Consider the following 25,829-nt stretch of genomic DNA (forward strand, 5'->3'; position numbering starts at 1 on the left):
TCAAAAAGGCATTTGGAGAGGGAGGCAGGTGGAAGAGTGGAGTCAGGCTTGGAGGAGAGGTAGAGCTGGGTGTCATCTGCATAGCAGTGAAAGTGGATGTTGTGTTTACGGAAGATATTACCAAGGGGGAGAAAGTAAATTATGAATAGCAGGGGCCCTAGGACAGAGCCTTGGGGCACACCTGTGGAAATTGGAACTGTGGGAGAGGTGAATGACTTTAATTGTATGATTAATTTGTGTGCGTGCGGAAAGATAGGACTGGAACCAGCTGAGGGGTAAGTAAGTGATGCCGATGGTGGAAAGTCTTTCCAGAAGGATGGGGTGAGAGATTGTATCAAAGGCAGCAGTCAGATCGAGTAGGAGGATGGAGGCTAAACCAGAGTCAGCGGCGAGTAGAAGGTTGTTGGTAATTTTAAGGAGGGCTGTTTCTGTACTGTGGAATTGACGGAAGCCGGACTGGAGTTGTTCAAATAAATTATTGGAAGAGAGGTGGGTGTGGAGGTGAGAGGCCACAGTTTTTTTTCAAGGATTTTTGCAATGAGTGGAACGTTTGAGATTGGTGGGACCAATACCTGTTTTTTTTTCACTGTGGGGGGTGAGAACTGCGGTTTTGAGCAGGAGGAACAGTTCCAGTCTTAAGAGGGGCGTGAATGATGCTAGTAATGGGGGGGGGGATAAAGAGGGGGAGTAGCCTTGACCAGAGCAGTGGGAATTGGCTCAAGTTGGGATGTTTTAATGAGTTCAGTGATTGATCAACTGATGGTAGATGAAATGATGAAAATAGCTGATGTGGAGAGAAGAGCTGGTTCCGGTACATTCTGACTTGAATTGGATTGAAGTTGTTGGTGAATGTCGTGGATTTTTGAAGAGAAGTAAGATGCTAGGATGTTACAGAAATCATCCCATAAATAAACATTTGTGTTTACGAATCTAACGTGTGCGTTTATGTTTACTAAAAAACAACATTTTTAGGGACGTTTTCACAGCGCGGTGACGTTTGTGTTTTTACGTCGTTGCTAAGCAACGCGGGTTTAGTCTGGAAGAATTTCTTCGTGATCCGTAATCATGTCCCGGGACTCTGATGCCCCCCCTGCTCCGGTGGCCTTCGGCCGGTGGGCCGTCCCGCTGCTGGCGGAGCAGCTGCGGCTGCCGGGGCGGGACGTCCGGCTGCGGGCCCTGGCCGCCCTCATCGACGTGCTGCGTCAGCCGCTGCGGGGCCCCGAGGCCCTAACCGAAGGTAGGAGACCGGCAGCAGAGGTGCAGGAAGGACCGGGGTTGGTCGGTGCCGGTCCAGACCAGGCCAGGGTCCCATAAAGATGTCCTGGATATGGGACTGAGCAGACTCCCCCCGTCCCTGCAGGTTTTCTGCAGCAGCTGAAGGTCCTCCTGGAGGATGAAGATCCATGTGTCAGAGCAAAGGTCTGCCAGCTTCTGCACGTGCTGGCGGCTCACACCTGTGGCAGGTAAACAGAGGAACTCTTCAGAAGAACCGGCTGTTCTGTATGATTCATGCTACACTCTGTTTATGTGAACACTGGACTGTAAATAGTTTGAATCTGTCTTTTTTCCAAATCTGACCGTACAGCAGGAAGCTCTGCTATGAGTGCAGATAACGAAAATTCTCCATCATGGCAATGCTCTGGAAATGGCAGGTTTTGGGGCCCCAGGGGCCTCATTGACCACAGACACTGCAGAATGTTGCCGTCGCGTCCAGACTGGTGTGTTTTTGTCTGGTCTGGATTGCAGGTGTTGTGGCTCCAGGTACATATTATCTGCTACTGAAGGCAGGAATCAAGCATATTTCTGCAATACAACATACATGCATATATAGAATCCATTAAAAGCATTAATGGAATAATATTAGAAAATATTATGGAACCCCTGTTCACCTCCACAAGAAGAAAAAAGAAAGAACTAAACTGATAACGGAACCCCAAAACCTGCAGTTCAGACTTCTGACAGAAAGATTTCATCCCACAGAAAGTGATGCTAGAAAGAAAATCCCAAACTTTTCAGTTTTCAGTCAGATTTGATGAAATGAGAGAGAAACGAGAAGCGCCAGCAGGGGGCAGTGCAGCTGCATGACGGGGAGAGGAGACTGTTCTCTGGAGGTTCCACTGCTTGTTCTCCTGCATGTTCTCCTGGGTATTCTTCTGGGTGTTCTCCTGCATGTACTCCTGGAGGTCTTCCTGCATGTTCTCATGCGTGTCCTCCGTGTTCTCCTGCATGTTCTCCTGTGTGTTCTCCTGTGTGTTCTCCTAGAGGTCTTCCTGCGTGATCTCCTGTGTGTTCTCCTGCGTGTTCTCCTGCATGTTCTCATGCGTGTCCTCCGTGTTCTCCTGCATGTTCTCCTGTGTGTTCTCCTGTGTGTTCTCCTAGAGGTCTTCCTGCGTGATCTCCTGTCTGTTCTCCTGTGTGTTCTCCTGCATGTACTCCTGGAGGTCTTCCTGCATGTTCTCATGCGTGTCCTCCGTGTTCTCCTGCATGTTCTCCTGTGTGTTCTCCTGTGTGTTCTCCTAGAAGTCTTCCTGCGTGATCTCCTGTGTGTTCTCCTGCGTGTTCTCCTGCATGTTCTCATGCGTGTCCTCCGTGTTCTCCTGCATGTTCTCCTGTGTGTTCTCCTGTGTGTTCTCCTAGAGGTCTTCCTGCGTGATCTCCTGTGTGTTCTCCTGTGTGTTCTCCTAGAGGTCTTCCTGCGTGATCTCCTGCATGTTCTCCTGCGTGTCCTCCTGCATGTTCTCCTGCGTGTCCTCCTGCGTGTTCTCCTGCGTGTCCTCCTGCATGTTCTCCTGCATGTTCTCCTGCGTGTCCTCCTGTCTGTTCTCCTGTGTGTTCTCCTGTGTGTACTCCTGGAGGTCTTCCTGCATGTTCTCATGCGTGTCCTCCGTGTTCTCCTGCATGTTCTCCTGTGTGTTCTCCTGTGTGTTCTCCTAGAGGTCTTCCTGCGTGATCTCCTGTGTGTTCTCCTGCGTGTCCTCCTGTGTGTTCTCCTGCGTGTCCTCCTGCATGTTCTCCTGTGTGTTCTCCTGTGTGTTCTCCTAGAGGTCTTCCTGCGTGATCTCCTGCATGTTCTCCTGCGTGTCCTCCTGCATGTTCTCCTGCGTGTCCTCCTGCGTGTTCTCCTGCGTGTCCTCCTGCATGTTCTCCTGCATGTTCTCCTGCGTGTCCTCCTGCGTGTTCTCCTGCGTGTCCTCCTGCATGTTCTCCTGCATGTTCTCCTGCGTGTCCTCCTGCATGTTCTCCTGTGTGTTCTCCTGCGTGTCCTCCTGCGTGTCCTCCTGCATGTTCTCCTGCATGTCCTCCTGTGTGTTCTCTTGCGTGTTCTCCTGCGTGTCCTCCTGCATGTTCTCCTGCATGTTCTCCTGCGTGTCCTCCTGCGTGTTCTCCTGCGTGTCCTCCTGCGTGTTCTCCTGCATGTTCTCCTGTGTGTTCTCCTGCGTGTCCTCCTGCATGTCCTCCTGTGTGTTCTCTTGCGTGTTCTCCTGCATGTTCTCCTGCATGTTCTCCTGCATGTTCTCCTGCGTGTCCTCCTGTGTGTTCTCCTGCGTGTTCTCCTGTGTGTTCTCCTACATGTTCTCCTGCATGTTCTCCTGCGTGTTCTCCTGCATGTACTCCTGGAGGTCTTCCTGCATGTTCTCATGCGTGTCCTCCGTGTTCTCCTGCATGTTCTCCTGTGTGTTCTCCTGTGTGTTCTCCTAGAGGTCTTCCTGCGTGATCTCCTGCGTGTCCTCCTGTGTGTTCTCTTGCGTGTTCTCCTGCATGTTCTCCTGCGTGTCCTCCTGCATGTTCTCCTGCATGTTCTCCTGCGTGTCCTCCTGCGTGTTCTCCTGCGTGTCCTCCTGCGTGTCCTCCTGCATGTTCTCCTGCATGTTCTCCTGCGTGTTCTCCTGCGTGTCCTCCTGCGTGTTCTCCTGCGTGTTCTCCTGTGTGTTCTCCTGCATGTTCTCCTGCGTGTTCTCCTGCGTGTACTCCTGCGTGTTCTCCTGCATGTTCTCCTGCGTGTCCTCCTGTGTGTTCTCCTGCGTGTCCTCCTGCATGTTCTCCTGCGTGTCCTCCTGCGTGTTCTCCTGCGTGTTCTCCTGCGTGTCCTCCTGCATGTTCTCCTGTGTGTTCTCCTGTGTGTTCTCCTAGAGGTCTTCCTGCGTGATCTCCTGTGTGTTCTCCTGCGTGTCCTCCTGTGTGTTCTCCTGCGTGTCCTCCTGCATGTTCTCCTGTGTGTTCTCCTGTGTGTTCTCCTAGAGGTCTTCCTGCGTGATCTCCTGTGTGTTCTATTGCGTTTTCTCCTGCATGTTCTCCTGCGTGTTCTCCTGCATGTTCTCCTGCATGTTCTCCTGCGTGTTCTCCTGCGTGTCCTCCTGCGTGTTCTCCTGCGTGTCCTCCTGCGTGTCCTCCTGCATGTTCTCCTGCGTGTCCTCTTGCGTGTTCTCCTGCATGTTCTCCTGCGTGTTCTCCTGCGTGTCCTCCTGCGTGTTCTCCTGTATGTTCTCCTGCGTGTTCTCCTGCGTGTTCTCCTGCGTGTTCTCCTGCGTGTCCTCCTGCGTGTTCTCCTGTGTGTTCTCCTGCATGTTCTCCTATGTGTTCTCCTGCATGTTCTCCTGCATGTCCTCCTGTGTGTTCTCTTGCGTGTTCTCCTGCATGTTCTCCTGCGTGTCCTCTTGCATGTTCTCCTGCGTGTCCTCCTGCGTGTTCTCCTGCGTGTCCTCCTGCATGTTCTCCTGCATGTTCTCCTGCGTGTCCTCCTGCATGTTCTCCTGCGTGTTCTCCTGCGTGTTCTCCTGCATGTTCTCCTGCATGTTCTCCTGCGTGTCCTCCTGTGTGTTCTCCTGCGTGTTCTCCTGTGTGTTCTCCTGCTTGTTCTCCTGCATGTTCTCCTGCGTGTCCTCCTGCGTGTTCTCCTGCATGTTCTTCTGCGTGTTCTCCTGCGTGTCCTCCTGCGTGTTCTCCTGCATGTTCTCCTGCGTGTCCTCCTGTGTGTTCTCCTGCGTGTCCTCCTGCATGTTCTCCTGCGTGTCCTCCTGCGTGTTCTCCTGCGTGTCCTCCTGCGTGTCCTCCTGCGTGTTCTCCTGCATGTTCTTCTGCGTGTTCTCCTGCGTGTCCTCCTGCGTGTTCTCCTGCATGTTCTCCTGCGTGTCCTCCTGTGTGTTCTCCTGCGTGTCCTCCTGCATGTTCTCCTGCGTGTCCTCCTGCGTGTTCTCCTGCGTGTCCTCCTGTGTGTTTTCCTGCATGTTCTCCTGCGTGTTCTCCTGCATGTTCTCCTGCGTGTTCTCCTGCGTGTTCTCCTGCGTGTCCTCCTGTGTGTTCTCCTGCGTGTCCTCCTGCATGTTCTCCTGCGTGTCCTCCTGCGTGTTCTCCTGCGTGTCCTCCTGCGTGTTCTCCTGCGTGTCCTCCTGCGTGTTCTCCTGTATGTTCTCCTGCGTGTTCTCCTGCATGTTCTCCTGCGTGTCCTCCTGTGTGTTCTCCTGCATGTTCTCCTGCGTGTTCTCCTGCATGTTCTCCTGCGTGTTCTCCTGCGTGTTCTCCTATGTGTTCTCCTGCATGTTCTCCTGCATGTCCTCCTGTGTGTTCTCTTGCGTGTTCTCCTGCATGTTCTCCTGCGTGTCCTCCTGCGTGTTCTCCTGCGTGTCCTCCTGCGTGTTCTCCTGCATGTTCTCCTGCGTGTTCTCCTGCGTGTCCTCGTGCGTGTTCTCCTGCATGTTCTCCTGCGTGTCCTCCTGTGTGTTCTCCTGTGTGTTCTCCTGCATGTTCTCCTGTGTGTTCTCCTGCGTGTCCTCCTGTGTGTTCTCCTGCATGTTCTCCTGCGTGTCCTCCTGCGTGTTCTCCTGCATGTTCTCCTGCGTGTTCTCCTGCGTGTTCTCTTGCGTGTTCTCCTGCGTGTTCTCCTGCATGTTCTCCTGCGTGTCCTCCTGCATGTTCTCCTGTGTGTCCTCCTGCGTGTTCTCCTGCATGTTCTCCTGCGTGTCCTCCTGTGTGTTCTCTTGTGTGTTCTCCTGCATGTTCTCCTGCGTGTTCTCCTGCGTGTTCTCTTGCGTGTTCTCCTGCGTGTTCTCCTGCATGTTCTCCTGCGTGTCCTCCTGCATGTTCTCCTGCATGTTCTCCTGCATGTTCTCCTGCATGTTCTCCTGCGTGTCCTCCTGCGTCTTCTCCTGCATGTTCTCCTGCGTGTCCTCCTGTGTGTTCTCCTGCGTGTTCTCCTGCGTGTCCTCCTGCGTGTTCTCCTGCATGTTCTCCTGCGTGTCTTCCTGTGTGTTCTCTTGCGTGTTCTCCTGCATGTTCTCCTGCGTGTCCTCCTGCGTGTTCTCCTGCATGTTCTCCTGTGTGTCCTCCTGCGTGTTCTCCTGCATGTTCTCCTGCGTGTCCTCCTGTGTGTTCTCTTGTGTGTTCTCCTGCATGTTCTCTTGTGTGTTCTCCTGCGTGTTCTCTTGCATGTTCTCCTGCGTGTCCTCCTGTGTGTTCTCCTGCGTGTTCTCCTGCGTGTCCTCCTGCGTGTTTTCCTGCATGTTCTCCTGCGTGTCTTCCTGTGTGTTCTCCTGCATGTTCTCCTGCGTGTCCTCCTGTGTGTTCTCTTGCGTGTTCTCCTGCATGTTCTCCTGCGTGTCCTCCTGTGTGTTCTCCTGCATGTTCTCCTGCCTGTCCTCCTGTGTGTTCTCCTGTGTGTCCTCCTGCGTGTTTTCTTGCATGTTCTCCTGCCTGTCCTCCTGTGTGTTCTCCTGCGTGTCTTCCTGCGTGTTCTCTTGCATGTTCTCCTGCGTGTACTCCTGCGTGTTCGCCTGTGTGTTCTCCTGGAGGTCCTCCTGTGTGTTCTCCTGCGTGTCCTCCTGCGTGTTCTCCTGCATGTTCTCCTGCGTGTACTCCTGCGTGTTCGCCTGTGTGTTCTCCTGGAGGTCCTCCTGCGTGTTTTCCTGCATATTCTCCTGCGTGTTCTCCTGCATGTTCTCCTGCGTGTCCTCCTGCGTTTTCTCCTGCGTGTCCTCCTGGAGGTCCTCCTGTGTGTTCTCCTGCATGTTCTCCTGCATGTTCTCCTGCGTGTCTTCCTGCGTGTTCTCCTGCATGTTCTCCTGCGTGTCCTCCTGCGTCTTCTCCTGCATGTTGTCCTGCGTGTCCTCCTGTGTGTTCTCCTGCGTGTTCTACTGCGTGTCCTCCTGCGTGTTCTCCTGCATGTTCTCCTGCGTGTCTTCCTGTGTGTTCTCCTGCATGTTCTCCTGCGTGTCCTCCTGTGTGTTCTCTTGCGTGTTCTCCTGCATGTTCTCCTGCGTGTCCTCCTGTGTGTTCTCCTGCATGTTCTCCTGCCTGTCCTCCTGTGTGTTCTCCTGCGTGTCCTCCTGCGTGTTCTCTTGCATGTTCTCCTGCCTGTCCTCCTGTGTGTTCTCCTGCGTGTCCTCCTGCGTGTTTTCTTGCATGTTCTCCTGCGTGTACTCCTGCGTGTTCGCCTGTGTGTTCTCCTGGAGGTCCTCCTGCGTGTTTTCCTGCATATTCTCCTGCGTGTTCTCCTGCATGTTCTCCTGCGTGTCCTCCTGCGTGTCCTCCTGGAGGTCCTCCTGTGTGTTCTCCTGCATGTTCTCCTGCATGTTCTCCTGCGTGTCTTCCTGTGTGTTCTCCTGCATGTTCTCCTGCGTGTCCTCCTGTGTGTTCTCTTGCGTGTTCTCTTGCGTGTTCTCCTGCGTGTTCTCCTGCATGTTCTCCTGCGTGTCCTCCTGCATGTTCTCCTGCGTGTCCTCCTGCATGTTCTCCTGCATGTTCTCCTGCATGTTCTCCTGCGTGTTCTCCTGCATGTTCTCCTGCGTGTCCTCCTGCGTGTCTTCCTGTGTGTTCTCCTGCATGTTCTCCTGCGTGTCCTCCTGTGTGTTCTCTTGCGTGTTCTCTTGCGTGTTCTCCTGCGTGTTCTCCTGCATGTTCTCCTGCGTGTCCTCCTGCATGTTCTCCTGCGTGTCCTCCTGCGTGTTCTCCTGCGTGTTCTCCTGGAGGTCCTCCTGTGTGTTCTCCTGCATGTTCTCCTGCATGTTCTCCTGCGTGTCTTCCTGTGTGTTCTCCTGCATGTTCTCCTGCGTGTCCTCCTGTGTGTTCTCTTGCGTGTTCTCTTGCGTGTTCTCCTGCGTGTTCTCCTGCATGTTCTCCTGCGTGTCCTCCTGCATGTTCTCCTGCGTGTCCTCCTGCGTGTTCTCCTGCGTGTTCTCCTGCATGTTCTCCTGCGTGTTCTCCTGCGTGTCCTCCTGCATGTTCTCCTGCATGTTCTCCTGCGTGTTCTCCTGCGTGTCCTCCTGCGTGTTCTCCTGTATGTTCTCCTGCATGTTCTCCTGCGTGTCCTCCTGCGTGTTCTCTTGCGTGTTCTCCTGCGTGTTATCCTGCGTGTTCTCCTGCGTGTCCTCCTGTGTGTTCCCTTGCGTGTCCTCCTGCGTGTTCTCCTGCGTGTCCTCCTGGAGGTCCTCCTGTGTGTTCTCCTGCATGTTCTCCTGCATGTTCTCCTGCGTGTCTTCCTGTGTGTTCTCCTGCGTGTCCTCCTGTGTGTTCTCTTGCGTGTTCTCCTGCGTGTTCTCCTGCGTGTTCTCCTGCGTGTCCTCCTGTGTGTTCCCCTGCGTGTTCTCTTGCGTGTTCTCCTGCGTGTTCTCCTGCATGTTCTCCTGCGTGTCCTCCTGCATGTTCTCCTGCGTGTCCTCCTGCGTGTTCTCCTGCATGTTCTCCTGCGTGTCCTCCTGCATGTTCTCCTGCGTGTCCTCCTGCGTGTTCTCCTGCATGTTCTCCTGCGTGTTCTCCTGTATGTTCTCCTGCATGTACTCCTGCATGTTCTCCTACGTGTCTTCTTGTGTTTTCTCCTGCGTGTCCTCCTGCGTGCTCGCCTGTGTGTTCTCCTGCATGTTCTCCTGCGTGTTCTCCTGCGTGTCCTCCTGCGTGTCCTCCTGTGTTTTCTCCTGCGTGTCCTCCTGCGTGTTCTCCTGTATGTTCTCCTGCGTGTTCTCCTGCATGTTCTCCTGCGCGTCCTCCTGCGTGTTCTCCTGCATGTTCTCCTGCGTATCCTCCTGCGTGTCCTCCTGCGTGTTCTCCTGCATGTTCTCCTGCGTGTCCTCCTGCGTGTTCTCCTGCATGTTCTCCTGCGTGTCCTCCTGTGTTTTCTCCTGCGTGTCCTCCTGCGTGTCCTCCTGCGTGTTCTCCTGCGTGTCCTCCTGTGTGTTCCCCTGCGTGTTCTCCTGCATGTCCTCCTGTGTGTTCTCCTGCGTGTTCTCCTGCGTGTCCTCCTGTGTGTTCCCCTGCATGTTCTCCTGCGTGTCCTCCTGTGTGTTCTCTTGCGTGTTCTCCTGCGTGTTCTCCTGCGTGTTCTCCTGCGTGTCCTCCTGTGTGTTCTCTTGCGTGTTCTCCTGCGTGTTCTCCTGCGTGTTCTCCTGCGTGTCCTCCTGTGTGTTCCCCTGCGTGTTCTCTTGCGTGTTCTCCTGCGTGTTCTCCTGCATGTTCTCCTGCGTGTCCTCCTGCATGTTCTCCTGCGTGTCCTCCTGCGTGTTCTCCTGCATGTTCTCCTGCGTGTCCTCCTGCATGTTCTCCTGCGTGTCCTCCTGCGTGTTCTCCTGCATGTTCTCCTGCGTGTTCTCCTGTATGTTCTCCTGCATGTACTCCTGCATGTTCTCCTACGTGTCTTCTTGTGTTTTCTCCTGCGTGTCCTCCTGCGTGCTCGCCTGTGTGTTCTCCTGCATGTTCTCCTGCGTGTTCTCCTGCGTGTCCTCCTGCGTGTCCTCCTGTGTTTTCTCCTGCGTGTCCTCCTGCGTGTTCTCCTGTATGTTCTCCTGCGTGTTCTCCTGCATGTTCTCCTGCGCGTCCTCCTGCGTGTTCTCCTGCATGTTCTCCTGCGTATCCTCCTGCGTGTCCTCCTGCGTGTTCTCCTGCATGTTCTCCTGCGTGTCCTCCTGCGTGTTCTCCTGCATGTTCTCCTGCGTGTCCTCCTGTGTTTTCTCCTGCGTGTCCTCCTGCGTGTTCTCCTGTATGTTCTCCTGTGTGTTCTCCTGCGTGTTTGCCTGCGTGTCCTCCTGCGTGTTCTCCTGCATGTTCTCCTGCGTGTCCTCCTGTGTTTTCTCCTGCGTGTCCTCCTGCGTGTTCTCCTGTATGTTCTCCTGTGTGTTCTCCTGCGTGTTTGCCTGCGTGTCCTCCTGCGTGTTCTCCTGCATGTCCTCCTGCGTGTTCTCCTGCGAGTCCTCCTCTGTGTTCTCCTGCGTGTTCGCCTGTGTGTTCTCCTGGAGGTCCTCCTGCATGTCCTCCTTCTCTACATTTTTCTTGATTTGTTGGCATTTACTTCACATTTAGATTTAAACTGGTTTGAGTGTGAAATGATTCTGAACATGGTCTCAGAAGACCGTGTTCAGGATTCAGTTTTCAGCCCAGCAGCTGAATTGTCTTTCGCTCTGTGGTCAAAAGTAGTCTGTGTACACTTAGTCTATTCTAAAAGTGAGGCGGTTTAAATTTATATAAATTGCTAATCTGAAATGTTCCAATTTAGTCTGAAGAAGTATTCAGTCAGCATACTTCCTCCAGTACATGTACATGATCTATAGTACACTTTACTTGGACTCAAGTGTTCTCGATAAAATCTTAGGGGCTGACATCATTTCCTCTGATTTAAGTTTCAGCTTTAACAAGAACCTTTTCCAAAGCTCAGTAATCATCAGGAAAGTTCTCGTTGGGAACCGGTTCTGTAAGATCCAAAGAGAACAGGCAGGAATCTAAAACACAATAACAACTACACTGAGGAGCTTTGAGTGTAAAGAACCTGAAAGACAAATTTCTTATTCAAGGGTCAGTGTTTGCTTGGGGGTGGGGGGGGGGTCTGAAACCAGAACATGACTTAAACCAGACGTCTGGGCTCTGCCGTCTTCTTTGTTCTGATCTTTACCAACGGGTCTCACAGTGTTGCCCCCCCCTGCAGACAGGCCCTGCTGGCTGCCTCCTTCCTGCCCCCCCTATCTCAGCTGCTGGAGGACCCCCCCTGCAGGAGGACTGTGTTTCTGCTGCTGAGCCGCCTCTCGCTACACAGCTCGGGTATGACCCCCACACCACACCCACCCAGCGGGAAACTGTCAGAGCCGCAGTATCATTGACAAGCCCCCCCCCACCCCCACCCCCCCACCCCCCACCCTGCAGGAAGGGTGTCTCTACTCACTCTGCTCCCTAAACTCATGAAGAAGCTGCAAGAGGAGGAGGAGGAGGAGGAGGACGAGGTGCAGGTTCTGTTCCTGTCTCTCCTCAGGTGCTGCTTCCAGGCGGATCCTGAGGCGGCTCTGCGTTCTGACGCTGTAGCCCTGCTGGCGCCAAAACTCTCCAACGGCGCCCTGAACATCTGCAAAGCAGCAGCAGCAGCCATGATGGCTCTCAGGTAAAGGTGAGGGTGCGGCTCTGATGTGAGGTTGTGGTTCATCTGTGAGGTTGTGGTTCTGCTTTGAGGTTGTGGTTATTCAGTGAGGTTGTGGTTCTGCTGTGAAGTTGTGGTTCTGCTGTGAGGTTGTGGTTATTCGGTGAGGTTGTGGTTATTCAGTGAGGTTGTGGTTCTGCTGTGAGGTTGTGGTTCTTCTGTGAGGTTGTGGTTTTTCTGTGAGGTTGTGGTTATTAAGTGAGGTTGTGGTTCTGCTGTGAAGTTGTGGTTCTTCTGTGAGGTTGTGGTTTTTCTGTGAGGTTGTGGTTTTTCTGTGAGGTTGTGGTTCTGCTGTGAGGTTGTGGTTCTGCTGTGAGGTTGTGGTTCTGCTGTGAGGTTGTGGTTCTGCTGTGAGGTTGTGGTTCTGCTGTGAGGTTGTGGTTCTGATGTGAGGTTGAGGTTCTTCTGTGAGGTTGTGGTTCTGCTGTGAGGTTGTGGTTCTGCTGTGAGGTTGTGGTTCAGCTGTGAGGTTGTGGTTCTGCTGTGAGGTTGTGGTTCTGCTGTGAGGTTGTGGTTATTCTGTGAGGTTGTGGTTCTGCTGTGAGGTTGTGGTTCTGCTGCGAGGTTGTGGCTTTTCTGTGAGGTTGTGGTTCTTTTGTGAGGTTGTGGTTATTCAGTGAGGTTGTGGTTCTGCTGTGAGGTTGTGGTTCTGCTGTGAGGTTGTGGTTCTGCTGTGAGGTTGTGGTTATTCAGTGAGGTTGTGGTTCTGCTGTGAGGTTGTGGTTCTTCTGTGAGGTTGTGGTTATTCAGTGAGGTTGTGGTTCTGCTGTGAGGTTGTGGTTCTTCTGTGAGGTTGTGGTTCTGCTGTGAGGTTGTGGTTCTGCTGCGAGGTTGTGGCTTTTCTGTGAGGTTGTGGTTCTTTTGTGAGGTTGTGGTTATTCAGTGAGGTTGTGGTTCTGCTGTGAGGTTGTGGTTCTGCTGTGAGGTTGTGGTTCTGCTGTGAGGTTGTGGTTATTCAGTGAGGTTGTGGTTCTGCTGTGAGGTTGTGGTTCTTCTGTGAGGTTGTGGTTATTCAGTGAGGTTGTGGTTCTGCTGTGAGGTTGTGGTTATTCAGTGAGGTTGTGGTTCTGCTGTGAGGTTGTGGTTCTTCTGTGAGGTTGTGGTTCTGCTGTGAGGTTGTGGTTCTGCTGTGAGGTTGTGGTTCTTCTGTGATGTTGTGGTTATTCAGTGAGGTTGTGGTTCTGCTGTGAGGTTGTGGTTCTTCTGTGAGGCTGTGGTTATTCAGTGAGGTTGTGGTTCTGCTGTGAGGTTGTGGTTCTGCTGTGAGGTTGTGGTTATTCAGTGAGGCTGTGGTTATTCAGTGAGGTTGTGGTTCTGCTGTGAGGTTGTGGTTCTGCTTTGAGGTTGTGGTTATTCAGTGAGGTTGTGGTTCTGCTGTGAGGTTGTGGTTCTGCTGTGAGGTTGTGGTTATTCAGTGAGGTTGTGGTTCTGCTGTGAGGTTGAGGTTCTTCTGTGAGGTTGTGGTTCTTCTGTGAGGTTGTGGTTCTGCTCTGAGGTTGTGGTTCTGCTGTGATGTTGTGGTTCTGCTGTGAGGTTGTGGTACTGCTCTGAGGTTGTGGTTCTGCTGTGAGGTTGTGGTTATTCTGTGAGGTTGTGGTTCTGCTGTGAGGTTGTGGTTCTGCTGTGAGGTTGTGGTTCTTCTGTGAGGTTGTGGTTCTGCTGTGAGGTTGTGGTTCTGCTTTGAGGTTGTGGTTCTGCTGTGAGGTTGTGGTTCTTCTGTGAGGTTGTGGTTCTGCTGTGAGGTTGTGGTTCTTCTGTGAGGTTTTGGTTCTGCTGTGGGGTTGTGGTTCTTCTGTAAGGTTGTGGTTATTCAGTGAGGTTGTGGTTCTGCTGTGAGGTTGTGGTTCTTCTGTGATGTTGTGGTTCTGCTGTGAGGTTGTGGTTCTGCTGTGAGGTTGTGGTTCTGCTGTGATGTGGTTCTGCTGTGAGGTTGTGGTTCTTCTGTGAGGTTGTGGTTCTGCTTTGAGGTTGTGGTTCTGCTGTGAGGTTGTGGTTCTGCTGTGAGGTTGTGGTTCTTCTGTGAGGTTGTGGTTCTGCTGTAAGGTTGTGGTTCTTCTGTGAGGTTGTGGTTCTGCTGTGGGGCTGTGGTTCTTCTGTAAGGTTGTGGTTATTCAGTGAGGTTGTGGTTCTGCTGTGAGGTTGTGGTTATTCTGTGAGGTTGTGGTTATTCAGTGAGGTTGTGGTTCTGCTGTGATGTTGTGGTTCTGCTGTGAGGTTGTGGTTATTCTGTGAGGTTGTGGTTTTGCTGTGAGGTTGTGGTTTTGCTGTGAGGTTGTGGTTTTGCTGTGAGGTTGTGGTTCTGCCGTGAAGTTGTGGTTCTGCTGTGAGGTTGTGGTTCTGCTGTGAGGTTGTGGTTCTTCTGTGAGGTTGTGGTTATTCAGTGAGGTTGTGGTTCTGCTGTGAGGTTGTGGTTCTTCTGTGAGGTTGTGGTTATTCATTGAGGTTGTGGTTCTGCTGTGAGGTTGTGGTTCTGCTGTGAGGTTGTGGTTCTGCTGTGAGGTTGTGATTCTTCTGTGATGTTGTGGTTATTCAGTGAGGTTGTGGTTCTGCTGTGAGGTTGTGGTTCTTCTGTGAGGCTGTGTTTATTCAGTGAGGTTGTGGTTCTGCTGTGAGGTTGTGGTTCTGCTGTGAGGTTGTGGTTATTCTGTGAGGCTGTGGTTATTCAGTGAGGTTGTGGTTCTGCTGTGAGGTTGTGGTTCTGCTTTGAGGTTGTGGTTATTCTGTGAGGTTGTGGTTCTGCTGTGAGGTTGTGGTTATTCTGTGAGGTTGTGGTTATTCAGTGAGGTTGTGGTTCTGCTGTGAGGTTGAGGTTCTTCTGTGAGGTTGTGGTTCTTCTGTGAGGTTGTGGTTCTGCTCTGAGGTTGTGGTTCTGCTGTGAGGTTGTGGTTCTGCTGTGAGGTTGTGGTGCTGCTCTGAGGTTGTGGTTCTGCTGTGAGGTTGTGGTTATTCTGTGAGGTTGTGGTTCTGCTGTGAGGTTGTGGTTCTGCTGTGAGGTTGTGGTTCTTCTGTGAGGTTGTGGTTCTGCTGTGAGGTTGTGGTTCTGCTTTGAGGTTCTGGTTCTGCTGTGCGGTTGTGGTTCTTCTGTGAGGTTGTGGTTCTTCTGTGAGGTTGTGGTTCTGCTGTGGGGTTGTGGTTCTTCTGTAAGGTTGTGGTTATTCAGTGAGGTTGTGGTTCTGCTGTGAGGTTGTGGTTCTTCTGTGATGTTGTGGTTCTGCTGTGAGGTTGTGGTTCTGCTGTGAGGTTGTGGTTCTGCTGTGATGTGGTTCTGCTGTGATGTTGTGGTTCTTCTGTGAGGTTGTGGTTCTGCTTTGAGGTTGTGGTTCTGCTGTGAGGTTGTGGTTCTGCTGTGAGGTTGTGGTTCTTCTGTGAGGTTGTGGTTCTGCTGTGAGGTTGTGGTTCTTCTGTGAGGTTGTGGTTCTGCTGTGGGGCTGTGGTTCTTCTGTAAGGTTATGGTTATTCAGTGAGGTTGTGGTTCTGCTGTGAGGTTGTGGTTCTGCTGTGAGGTTGTGGTTCTGCTGTGAGGTTGTGGTTCTGCTGTGAGGTTGTGGTTCTGCTGTGAGGTTGTGGTTATTCTGTGAGGTTGTGGTTATTCAGTGAGGTTGTGGTTCTGCTGTGAGGTTGTGGTTCTGCTGTGAGGTTGTGGTTATTCTGTGAGGTTGTGGTTATTCAGTGAGGTTGTGGTTCTGCTGTGAGGTTGTGGTTATTCTTTGAGGTTGTGGTTCTTCTGTGAGGTTGTGGTTCTTCTGTGAGGCTGTGGTTCTGCTGTGAGGCTGTGTTTATTCAGTGAGGTTGTGGTTCTGCTGTGAGGTTGTGGTTCTGCTGTGAGGTTGTGGTTATTCTGTGAGGCTGTGGTTATTCAGTGAGGTTGTGGTTCTGCTGTGAGGTTGTGGTTCTGCTTTGAGGTTGTGGTTATTCTGTGAGGTTGTGGTTCTGCTGTGAGGTTGTGGTTATTCTGTGAGGTTGTGGTTATTCAGTGAGGTTGTGGTTCTGCTGTGAGGTTGAGGTTCTTCTGTGAGGTTGTGGTTCTTCTGTGAGGTTGTGGTTCGGCTCTGAGGTTGTGGTTCTGCTGTGAGGTTGTGGTTCTGCTGTGAGGTTGTGGTGCTGCTCTGAGGTTGTGGTTCTGCTGTGAGGTTGTGGTTATTCTGTGAGGTTGTGGTTCTGCTGTGAGGTTGTGGTTCTGCTGTGAGGTTGTGGTTCTTCTGTGAGGTTGTGGTTCTGCTGTGAGGTTGTGGTTCTGCTTTGAGGTTCTGGTTCTGCTGTGCGGTTGTGGTTCTTCTGTGAGGTTGTGGTTCTTCTGTGAGGTTGTGGTTCTGCTGTGGGGTTGTGGTTCTTCTGTAAGGTTGTGGTTATTCAGTGAGGTTGTGCTTCTGCTGTGAGGTTGTGGTTCTTCTGTGATGTTGTGGTTCTGCTGTGAGGTTGTGGTTCTGCTGTGAGGTTGTGGTTCTGCTGTGATGTGGTTCTGCTGTGATGTTGTGGTTCTTCTGTGAGGTTGTGGTTCTGCTTTGAGGTTGTGGTTCTGCTGTGAGGTTGTGGTTCTGCTGTGAGGTTGTGGTTCTTCTGTGATGTTGTGGTTCTGCTGTGAGGTTGTGGTTCTTCTGTGAGGTTGTGGTTCTGCTGTGGGGCTGTGGTTCTTCTGTAAGGTTATGGTTATTCAGTGAGGTTGTGGTTCTGCTGTGAGGTTGTGGTTCTGCTGTGAGGTTGTGGTTATTCTGTGAGGTTGTGGTTATTCAGTGAGGTTGTGGTTCTGCTGTGAGGTTGTGGTTCTGCTTTGAGGTTGTGGTTCTTCTGTGAGGTTGTGGTTCTTCTGTGAGGCTGTGGTTCTGCTGTGAGGTTGTGGTTATTCTGTGAGGTTGTGGTTATTCAGTGAGGTTGTGGTTCTGCTGTGAGGTTGTTGTTCGTCTGTGAGGTTGTGGTTCTGCTGTGAGGCTGTGGTTCTGCTGTGAGGTTGTGGTTATTCTGTGAGGTTGTGGTTATTCAGTGAGGTTGTGGTTCTGCTGTGAGGTTGTGGTTCTGCTGTGAGGTTGTGGTTCTTCTGTGAGGTTGTGGTTCTGCTGTGATGTTGTGGTTATTCAGTGAGGTTGTGGTTCTGCTGTGAGGTTGTGGTTCTGCTGTGATGTTGTGGTTCTGCTGTGATGTTGTGGTTATTCAGTGAGGTTGTGGTTCTGCTGTGAGGTTGTGGTTCTGCTGTGAGGTTGTGGTTCTGCTGTGATGTTGTGGTTCTTCTGTGAGGTTGTGGTTCTGCTGTGAGGTTGTGGTTGTTCTGTGAGGTTGTGGTTCTGCTGTGAGGTTGTGGTTCTGCTGTGAGGTTGTGGTTCTTCTGTGAGGTTGTGGTTCTGCTGTGAGGTTGTGGTTCTGCTGTGAGGTTGTGGTTCTGCTGTGATGTTGTGGTTCTGCTGTGATGTTGTGGTTCTTCTGTGAGGTTGTGGTTCTGCTGTGAGGTTGTGGTTCTGCTGTGAGGTTGTGGTTCTGCTCTGAGGTTGTGGTTCTGCTGTGAGGTTGTGGTTATTCTGTGAGGTTGTGGTTCTGCTGTGAGGTTGTGGTTCTGCTGTGAGGTTGTGGTTCTTCTGTGAGGTTGTGGTTATTCTGTGAGGTTGTGGTTATTCAGTGAGGTTGTGGTTCTGCTGTGAGGTTGAGGTTCTTCTGTGAGGTTGTGGTTCTGCTGTGAGGTTGTGGTTCTGCTGTGAGGTTGTGGTTCTGCTGTGAGGATGTGGTTCTTCTGTGAGGTTGTGGTTTTGCTGTGAGGTTGTGGTTCTTCTGTGAGGTTGTGGTTCTGCTGTGAGGTTGTGGTTCTGCTGTGAGGTTGTGGTTCTGCTGTGAGGTTGTGGTTCTGCTGTGAGGTTGTGGTTATTCTGTGAGGTTGTGGTTATTCAGTGAGGTTGTGGTTCTGCTGTGAGGTTGTGGTTCTGCTGTGAGGTTGTGGTTATTCTGTGAGGTTGTGGTTATTCAGTGAGGTTGTGGTTCTGCTGTGAGGTTGTGGTTCTGCTGTGAGGTTGTGGTTATTCAGTGAGGTTGTGGTTATTCAGTGAGGTTGTGGTTCTGCTGTGAGGTTGTGGTTATTCGGTGAGGTTGTGGTTCTGCTGTGAGGTTGTGGTTCTTCTGTGATTTTGTGGTTATTCTGTGAGGTTGTGGTTATTCAGTGAGGTTGTGGTTCTGCTGTGAGGTTGTGGTTATTCAGTGAGGTTGTGGTTCTGCTGTGAGGTTGTGGTTATTCAGTGAGGTTGTGGTTCTGCTGTGAGGTTGTGGTTCTGCTGTGAGGTTTTGGTTCTGCTGTGGGGTTGTGGTTCTTCTGTAAGGTTGTGGTTATTCAGTGAGGTTGTGGTTCTGCTGTGAGGTTGTGGTTCTTCTGTGATGTTGTGGTTCTGCTGTGAGGTTGTGGTTCTGCTGTGAGGTTGTGGTTCTGCTGTGATGTGGTTCTGCTGTGAGGTTGTGGTTCTTCTGTGAGGTTGTGGTTCTGCTTTGAGGTTGTGGTTCTGCTGTGAGGTTGTGGTTCTGCTGTGAGGTTGTGGTTCTTCTGTGAGGTTGTGGTTCTGCTGTAAGGTTGTGGTTCTTCTGTGAGGTTGTGGTTCTGCTGTGGGGCTGTGGTTCTTCTGTAAGGTTGTGGTTATTCAGTGAGGTTGTGGTTCTGCTGTGAGGTTGTGGTTATTCTGTGAGGTTGTGGTTATTCAGTGAGGTTGTGGTTCTGCTGTGATGTTGTGGTTCTGCTGTGAGGTTGTGGTTATTCTGTGAGGTTGTGGTTTTGCTGTGAGGTTGTGGTTCTGCCGTGAAGTTGTGGTTCTGCTGTGAGGTTGTGGTTCTGCTGTGAGGTTGTGGTTCTTCTGTGAGGTTGTGGTTATTCAGTGAGGTTGTGGTTCTGCTGTGAGGTTGTGGTTCTTCTGTGAGGTTGTGGTTATTCATTGAGGTTGTGGTTCTGCTGTGAGGTTGTGGTTCTTCTGTGAGGTTGTGGTTATTCAGTGAAGTTGTGGTTCTGCTGTGAGGTTGTGGTTCTTCTGTGAGGTTGTGGTTCTGCTGTGAGGTTGTGGTTCTGCTGTGAGGTTGTGATTCTTCTGTGATGTTGTGGTTATTCAGTGAGGTTGTGGTTCTGCTGTGAGGTTGTGGTTCTTCTGTGAGGCTGTGTTTATTCAGTGAGGTTGTGGTTCTGCTGTGAGGTTGTGGTTCTGCTGTGAGGTTGTGGTTATTCTGTGAGGCTGTGGTTATTCAGTGAGGTTGTGGTTCTGCTGTGAGGTTGTGGTTCTGCTTTGAGGTTGTGGTTATTCTGTGAGGTTGTGGTTCTGCTGTGAGGTTGTGGTTATTCTGTGAGGTTGTGGTTATTCAGTGAGGTTGTGGTTCTGCTGTGAGGTTGAGGTTCTTCTGTGAGGTTGTGGTTCTTCTGTGAGGTTGTGGTTCTGCTCTGAGGTTGTGGTTCTGCTGTGAGGTTGTGGTTCTGCTGTGAGGTTGTGGTGCTGCTCTGAGGTTGTGGTTCTGCTGTGAGGTTGTGGTTATTCTGTGAGGTTGTGGTTCTGCTGTGAGGTTGTGGTTCTGCTGTAAGGTTGTGGTTCTTCTGTGAGGTTGTGGTTCTGCTGTGAGGTTGTGGTTCTGCTTTGAGGTTCTGGTTCTGCTGTGCGGTTGTGGTTCTTCTGTGAGGTTGTGGTTCTTCTGTGAGGTTGTGGTTCTGCTGTGGGGTTGTGGTTCTTCTGTAAGGTTGTGGTTATTCAGTGAGGTTGTGCTTCTGCTGTGAGGTTGTGGTTCTTCTGTGATGTTGTGGTTCTGCTGTGAGGTTGTGGTTCTGCTGTGAGGTTGTGGTTCTGCTGTGATGTGGTTCTGCTGTGATGTTGTGGTTCTTCTGTGAGGTTGTGGTTCTGCTTTGAGGTTGAGGTTCTGCTGTGAGGTTGTGGTTCTGCTGTGAGGTTGTGGTTCTTCTGTGAGGTTGTGGTTCTGCTGTGAGGTTGTGGTTCTTCTGTGAGGTTGTGGTTCTGCTGTGGGGCTGTGGTTCTTCTGTAAGGTTATGGTTATTCAGTGAGGTTGTGGTTCTGCTGTGAGGTTGTGGTTCTGCTGTGAGGTTGTGGTTATTCTGTGAGGTTGTGGTTATTCAGTGAGGTTGTGGTTCTGCTGTGAGGTTGTGGTTCTGCTTTGAGGTTGTGGTTCTGCTGTGAGGTTGTGATTCTTCTGTGATGTTGTGGTTATTCAGTGAGGTTGTGGTTCTGCTGTGAGGTTGTGGTTATTCAGTGAGGTTGTGGTTCTGCTGTGAGGTTGTTGTTCGTCTGTGAGGTTGTGGTTCTGCTGTGAGGCTGTGGTTCTGCTGTGAGGTTGTGGTTATTCTGTGAGGTTGTGGTTATTCAGTGAGGTTGTGGTTCTGCTGTGAGGTTGTGGTTCTGCTGTGAGGTTGTGGTTCTTCTGTGAGGTTGTGGTTCTGCTGTGATGTTGTGGTTATTCAGTGAGGTTGTGGTTCTGCTGTGAGGTTGTGGTTCTGCTGTGATGTTGTGGTTCTGCTGTGATGTTGTGGTTATTCAGTGAGGTTGTGGTTCTGCTGTGAGGTTGTGGTTCTGCTGTGAGGTTGTGGTTCTGCTGTGATGTTGTGGTTCTTCTGTGAGGTTGTGGTTCTGCTGTGAGGTTGTGGTTGTTCTGTGAGGTTGTGGTTCTGCTGTGAGGTTGTGGTTCTGCTGTGAGGTTGTGGTTCTTCTGTGAGGTTGTGGTTCTGCTGTGAGGTTGTGGTTCTGCTGTGAGGTTGTGGTTCTGCTGTGATGTTGTGGTTCTGCTGTGATGTTGTGGTTCTTCTGTGAGGTTGTGGTTCTGCTGTGAGGTTGTGGTTCTGCTGTGAGGTTGTGGTTCTGCTGTGAGGTTGTGGTTCTGCTCTGAGGTTGTGGTTCTGCTGTGAGGTTGTGGTTATTCTGTGAGGTTGTGGTTCTGCTGTGAGGTTGTGGTTCTGCTGTGAGGTTGTGGTTCTTCTGTGAGGTTGTGGTTATTCTGTGAGGTTGTGGTTATTCAGTGAGGTTGTGGTTCTGCTGTGAGGTTGAGGTTCTTCTGTGAGGTTGTGGTTCTGCTGTGAGGTTGTGGTTCTGCTGTGAGGTTGTGGTTCTGCTGTGAGGATGTGGTTCTTCTGTGAGGTTGTGGTTTTGCTGTGAGGTTGTGGTTCTTCTGTGAGGTTGTGGTTCTGCTGTGAGGTTGTGGTTCTGCTGTGAGGTTGTGGTTCTGCTGTGAGGTTGTGGTTCTGCTGTGAGGTTGTGGTTATTCTGTGAGGTTGTGGTTATTCAGTGAGGTTGTGGTTCTGCTGTGAGGTTGTGGTTCTGCTGTGAGGTTGTGGTTATTCTGTGAGGTTGTGGTTATTCAGTGAGGTTGTGGTTCTGCTGTGAGGTTGTGGTTCTGCTGTGAGGTTGTGGTTATTCAGTGAGGTTGTGGTTATTCAGTGAGGTTGTGGTTCTGCTGTGAGGTTGTGGTTATTCAGTGAGGTTGTGGTTCTGCTGTGAGGTTGTGGTTCTTCTGTGATTTTGTGGTTATTCTGTGAGGTTGTGGTTATTCAGTGAGGTTGTGGTTCTGCTGTGAGGTTGTGGTTATTCAGTGAGGTTGTGGTTCTGCTGTGAGGTTGTGGTTATTCAGTGAGGTTGTGGTTCTGCTGTGAGGTTGTGGTTCTGCTGTGAGGTTTTGGTTCTGCTGTGGGGTTGTGGTTCTTCTGTAAGGTTGTGGTTATTCAGTGAGGTTGTGGTTCTGCTGTGAGGTTGTGGTTCTTCTGTGATGTTGTGGTTCTGCTGTGAGGTTGTGGTTCTGCTGTGAGGTTGTGGTTCTGCTGTGATGTGGTTCTGCTGTGAGGTTGTGGTTCTTCTGTGAGGTTGTGGTTCTGCTTTGAGGTTGTGGTTCTGCTGTGAGGTTGTGGTTCTGCTGTGAGGTTGTGGTTCTTCTGTGAGGTTGTGGTTCTGCTGTAAGGTTGTGGTTCTTCTGTGAGGTTGTGGTTCTGCTGTGGGGCTGTGGTTCTTCTGTAAGGTTGTGGTTATTCAGTGAGGTTGTGGTTCTGCTGTGAGGTTGTGGTTATTCTGTGAGGTTGTGGTTATTCAGTGAGGTTGTGGTTCTGCTGTGATGTTGTGGTTCTGCTGTGAGGTTGTGGTTATTCTGTGAGGTTGTGGTTTTGCTGTGAGGTTGTGGTTCTGCCGTGAAGTTGTGGTTCTGCTGTGAGGTTGTGGTTCTGCTGTGAGGTTGTGGTTCTTCTGTGAGGTTGTGGTTATTCAGTGAGGTTGTGGTTCTGCTGTGAGGTTGTGGTTCTTCTGTGAGGTTGTGGTTATTCATTGAGGTTGTGGTTCTGCTGTGAGGTTGTGGTTCTTCTGTGAGGTTGTGGTTATTCAGTGAAGTTGTGGTTCTGCTGTGAGGTTGTGGTTCTTCTGTGAGGTTGTGGTTCTGCTGTGAGGTTGTGGTTCTGCTGTGAGGTTGTGATTCTTCTGTGATGTTGTGGTTATTCAGTGAGGTTGTGGTTCTGCTGTGAGGTTGTGGTTCTTCTGTGAGGCTGTGTTTATTCAGTGAGGTTGTGGTTCTGCTGTGAGGTTGTGGTTCTGCTGTGAGGTTGTGGTTATTCTGTGAGGCTGTGGTTATTCAGTGAGGTTGTGGTTCTGCTGTGAGGTTGTGGTTCTGCTTTGAGGTTGTGGTTATTCTGTGAGGTTGTGGTTCTGCTGTGAGGTTGTGGTTATTCTGTGAGGTTGTGGTTATTCAGTGAGGTTGTGGTTCTGCTGTGAGGTTGAGGTTCTTCTGTGAGGTTGTGGTTCTTCTGTGAGGTTGTGGTTCTGCTCTGAGGTTGTGGTTCTGCTGTGAGGTTGTGGTTCTGCTGTGAGGTTGTGGTGCTGCTCTGAGGTTGTGGTTCTGCTGTGAGGTTGTGGTTATTCTGTGAGGTTGTGGTTCTGCTGTGAGGTTGTGGTTCTGCTGTGAGGTTGTGGTTCTTCTGTGAGGTTGTGGTTCTGCTGTGAGGTTGTGGTTCTGCTTTGAGGTTCTGGTTCTGCTGTGCGGTTGTGGTTCTTCTGTGAGGTTGTGGTTCTTCTGTGAGGTTGTGGTTCTGCTGTGGGGTTGTGGTTCTTCTGTAAGGTTGTGGTTATTCAGTGAGGTTGTGCTTCTGCTGTGAGGTTGTGGTTTTTCTGTGAGGTTGTGGTTATTAAGTGAGGTTGTGGTTCTGCTGTGAGGTTGTGGTTCTGCTGTGATGTGGTTCTGCTGTGATGTTGTGGTTCTTCTGTGAGGTTGTGGTTCTGCTTTGAGGTTGTGGTTCTGCTGTGAGGTTGTGGTTCTGCTGTGAGGTTGTGGTTCTTCTGTGAGGTTGTGGTTCTGCTGTGAGGTTGTGGTTCTTCTGTGAGGTTGTGGTTCTGCTGTGGGGCTGTGGTTCTTCTGTAAGGTTATGGTTATTCAGTGAGGTTGTGGTTCTGCTTTGAGGTTGTGGTTCTGCTGTGAGGTTGTGGTTCTGCTGTGAGGTTGTGGTTCTGCTGTGAGGTTGTGGTTCTGCTGTGAGGTTGTGGTTATTCTGTGAGGTTGTGGTTATTCAGTGAGGTTGTGGTTATTCAGTGAGGTTGTGGTTCTGCTGTGAGGTTGTGGTTCTGCTGTGAGGTTGTGGTTATTCTGTGAGGTTGTGGTTATTCAGTGAGGTTGTGGTTCTGCTGTGAGGTTGTGGTTCTGCTTTGAGGTTGTGGTTCTTCTGTGAGGTTGTGGTTCTTCTGTGAGGCTGTGGTTCTGCTGTGAGGTTGTGGTTATTCTGTGAGGTTGTGGTTATTCAGTGAGGTTGTGGTTCTGCTGTGAGGTTGTTGTTCGTCTGTGAGGTTGTGGTTCTGCTGTGAGGCTGTGGTTCTGCTGTGAGGTTGTGGTTATTCTGTGAGGTTGTGGTTATTCAGTGAGGTTGTGGTTCTGCTGTGAGGTTGTGGTTCTGCTGTGAGGTTGTGGTTCTTCTGTGAGGTTGTGGTTCTGCTGTGATGTTGTGGTTATTCAGTGAGGTTGTGGTTCTGCTGTGAGGTTGTGGTTCTGCTGTGATGTTGTGGTTCTGCTGTGATGTTGTGGTTATTCAGTGAGGTTGTGGTTCTGCTGTGAGGTTGTGGTTCTGCTGTGATGTTGTGGTTCTTCTGTGAGGTTGTGGTTCTGCTGTGAGGTTGTGGTTGTTCTGTGAGGTTGTGGTTCTGCTGTGAGGTTGTGGTTCTGCTGTGAGGTTGTGGTTCTTCTGTGAGGTTGTGGTTCTGCTGTGAGGTTGTGGTTCTGCTGTGAGGTTGTGGTTCTGCTGTGATGTTGTGGTTCTGCTGTGATGTTGTGGTTCTGCTGTGAGGTTGTGGTTCTGCTCTGAGGTTGTGGTTCTGCTGTGAGGTTGTGGTTATTCTGTGAGGTTGTGGTTCTGCTGTGAGGTTGTGGTTCTGCTGTGAGGTTGTGGTTCTTCTGTGAGGTTGTGGTTATTCTGTGAGGTTGTGGTTATTCAGTGAGGTTGTGGTTCTGCTGTGAGGTTGAGGTTCTTCTTTGAGGTTGTGGTTCTGCTGTGAGGTTGTGGTTCTGCTGTGAGGTTGTGGTTCTGCTGTGAGGATGTGGTTCTTCTGTGAGGTTGTGGTTTTGCTGTGAGGTTGTGGTTCTTCTGTGAGGTTGTGGTTCTGCTGTGAGGTTGTGGTTCTGCTGTGAGGTTGTGGTTCTGCTGTGAGGTTGTGGTTCTGCTGTGAGGTTGTGGTTATTCTGTGAGGTTGTGGTTATTCAGTGAGGTTGTGGTTCTGCTGTGAGGTTGTGGTTCTGCTGTGAGGTTGTGGTTATTCTGTGAGGTTGTGGTTATTCAGTGAGGTTGTGGTTCTGCTGTGAGGTTGTGGTTCTGCTGTGAGGTTGTGGTTATTCAGTGAGGTTGTGGTTATTCAGTGAGGTTGTGGTTCTGCTGTGAGGTTGTGGTTATTCAGTGAGGTTGTGGTTCTGCTGTGAGGTTGTGGTTCTGCTGTGAGGTTGTGGTTCTGCTGTGAGGTTGTGGTTATTCAGTGAGGTTGTGGTTCTGCTGTGAGGTTGTGGTTATTCTGTGAGGTTGTGGTTATTCAGTGAGGTTGTGGTTCTGCTGTGAGGTTGTGGTTATTCAGTGAGGTTGTGGTTCTGCTGTGAGGTTGTGGTTATTCAGTGAGGTTGTGGTTCTGCTGTGAGGTTGTGGTTCTGCTGTTGTTCTTGCTACAGCGTTCCCATGGGCGGGAAGGTGGAGGTCTGTGACCAGAAGGTTCTTCCTGCTGTGGCGGCTCTTCTACAGGAGGAAGACGAGGAGGCTCAGCTAAACGCTACAGGAGTCATCATGTTTGCCGCCGTCACCACTGCAGGTGAATAGACGCATCTGTAACACCAAGTCTGTCTGTGACCACCAAACTCAAGCTCCGCCTTCCCCAGGTAAGCTGCAGTGCCTGCACCTAAACGTCCTCCCTGTCCTCCTCAAGCTGGCGTGTGACAGACATGAAGATGAGGACATGAGGCGGAGAAGGAAACCTCTGGTCATGAACTCCGTCAGGGGCCTGACCATGCTGGCTGAAACTCCGGAGGGCAGGAGACTCCTGCAGGACCAGCTTCCTCTGCTGAGGAGAACCAGTGAGGAGGAGGAGGACGTAGATATTCAGCGTGTCTTTGAGACCGCCATCCAGGTCGTGACGTTTACGCCTTGAAACATCTAGAAGGGATGGTGTCTGTGTGGAGGTTCTGTCTGTAAAATGTTAATAAAGATCAGAAGTTGAAAAAGGTCTGATATGTTTGAAAAGTTCCTGCAGAAGAAATTTCTGGATCAGAACCGCTTGCGTCTTTATGAACGGCAACAATGTGGCGTCCAATCCTAAAAAAAAGGCGTTTCTTTGTTCAAACGAGTATCCATCCATCCATCATCAATCCATCATCCATCCATCATCCATCCATCTATCCTCCATCCATCATTGAGACCTGTCACGGGTGGTACAGACGGCGCAGAGGATTGTGGGAGCTGAACTCCCGGACCTGGACGCAGTGTACTAAGAGCCGCCAGCCACCCTGAACCTTCCCTGTTTGTGCCGCTGCAATCGGGAAAGAAGTACAGGATTCTGAAACGACAGAGACTGAAAAGCGGTTTCTTTCCCAGAGCTGTAGTTTCCATCACCCCCCCACTTTCTACCTCCCCCTGACTAAAAACTCAGACTTCCCTCAGTATAACAAACCACTGAATGTTCACTGAAACTTCTCAATGCACTTTTGGATTTTGATCTTTTAATGTCTACTGTTTCTTTTTCCACTGAGTGCCATTGGAATTTTGTTGTAGGAATACAATAAAATCTGGGAATCTTTGGGGGGTGGAGGAGTTCCCAGGCCGTAGTCTCTTTCTGTCTGGTGCGTCAGGGTCTTCCAGCCCCTTTTGGGTTCTTCTGCAGGAGGCGGTCCCACGTCGTTCCTTCAGGCTTGACCTGACCCCGACCATGGGAGGAGTCCGTTCCTCAGGAGCTCGCCTGTGGGCCCCGACCCCAGGCCTGGCTCCAGAATGGGAACCAAGCGGCGCCAATGC

General features: G+C 51.1%; 1 protein-coding gene across 2 annotated transcripts; it reads left to right on the plus strand.

Moving 5' to 3' along the window:
• The first annotated feature begins 739 nt into the window (after positions 1-739).
• On the plus strand, positions 740-25,044 carry rsph14 (radial spoke head 14 homolog). Of its 2 annotated transcripts, none has more exons than XM_023958083.1 (6): positions 740-1,237; positions 1,361-1,463; positions 10,901-11,013; positions 11,116-11,347; positions 24,497-24,633; positions 24,748-25,010. In XM_023958083.1, exons 1-6 carry the CDS (start codon positions 1,066-1,068, stop codon positions 24,756-24,758), a joined length of 768 nt encoding a protein of 255 aa, XP_023813851.1. In that variant the 5' UTR covers positions 740-1,065; the 3' UTR covers positions 24,759-25,010. The 2 variants fall into 2 exon arrangements, with proteins under 2 accessions (XP_023813851.1, XP_023813850.1); XM_023958082.1 differs by having other exon boundaries at positions 748-1,237; positions 24,701-25,044.
• The last annotated feature ends 785 nt before the right edge of the window (positions 25,045-25,829 follow it).

This window comes from Oryzias latipes, chromosome 9 (assembly GCF_002234675.1).
Source record: "Oryzias latipes chromosome 9, ASM223467v1".
Classification (NCBI taxonomy): Eukaryota; Metazoa; Chordata; class Actinopteri; order Beloniformes; family Adrianichthyidae; genus Oryzias; species Oryzias latipes.

Coding starts and splice junctions, on each gene's coding strand:
- rsph14 (XM_023958082.1), top strand. CDS start 1,066: ATGTCCCGGGACTCTGATGCCCCCCCTGCTCCGGTGGCCTTCGGCCGG. Junction 1,238..1,360: donor CCCCGAGGCCCTAACCGAAG/GTAGGAGACCGG, acceptor CCGTCCCTGCAG/GTTTTCTGCAGCAGCTGAAG. Junction 1,464..10,900: donor GCGGCTCACACCTGTGGCAG/GTAAACAGAGGA, acceptor CCCCCCCTGCAG/ACAGGCCCTGCTGGCTGCCT.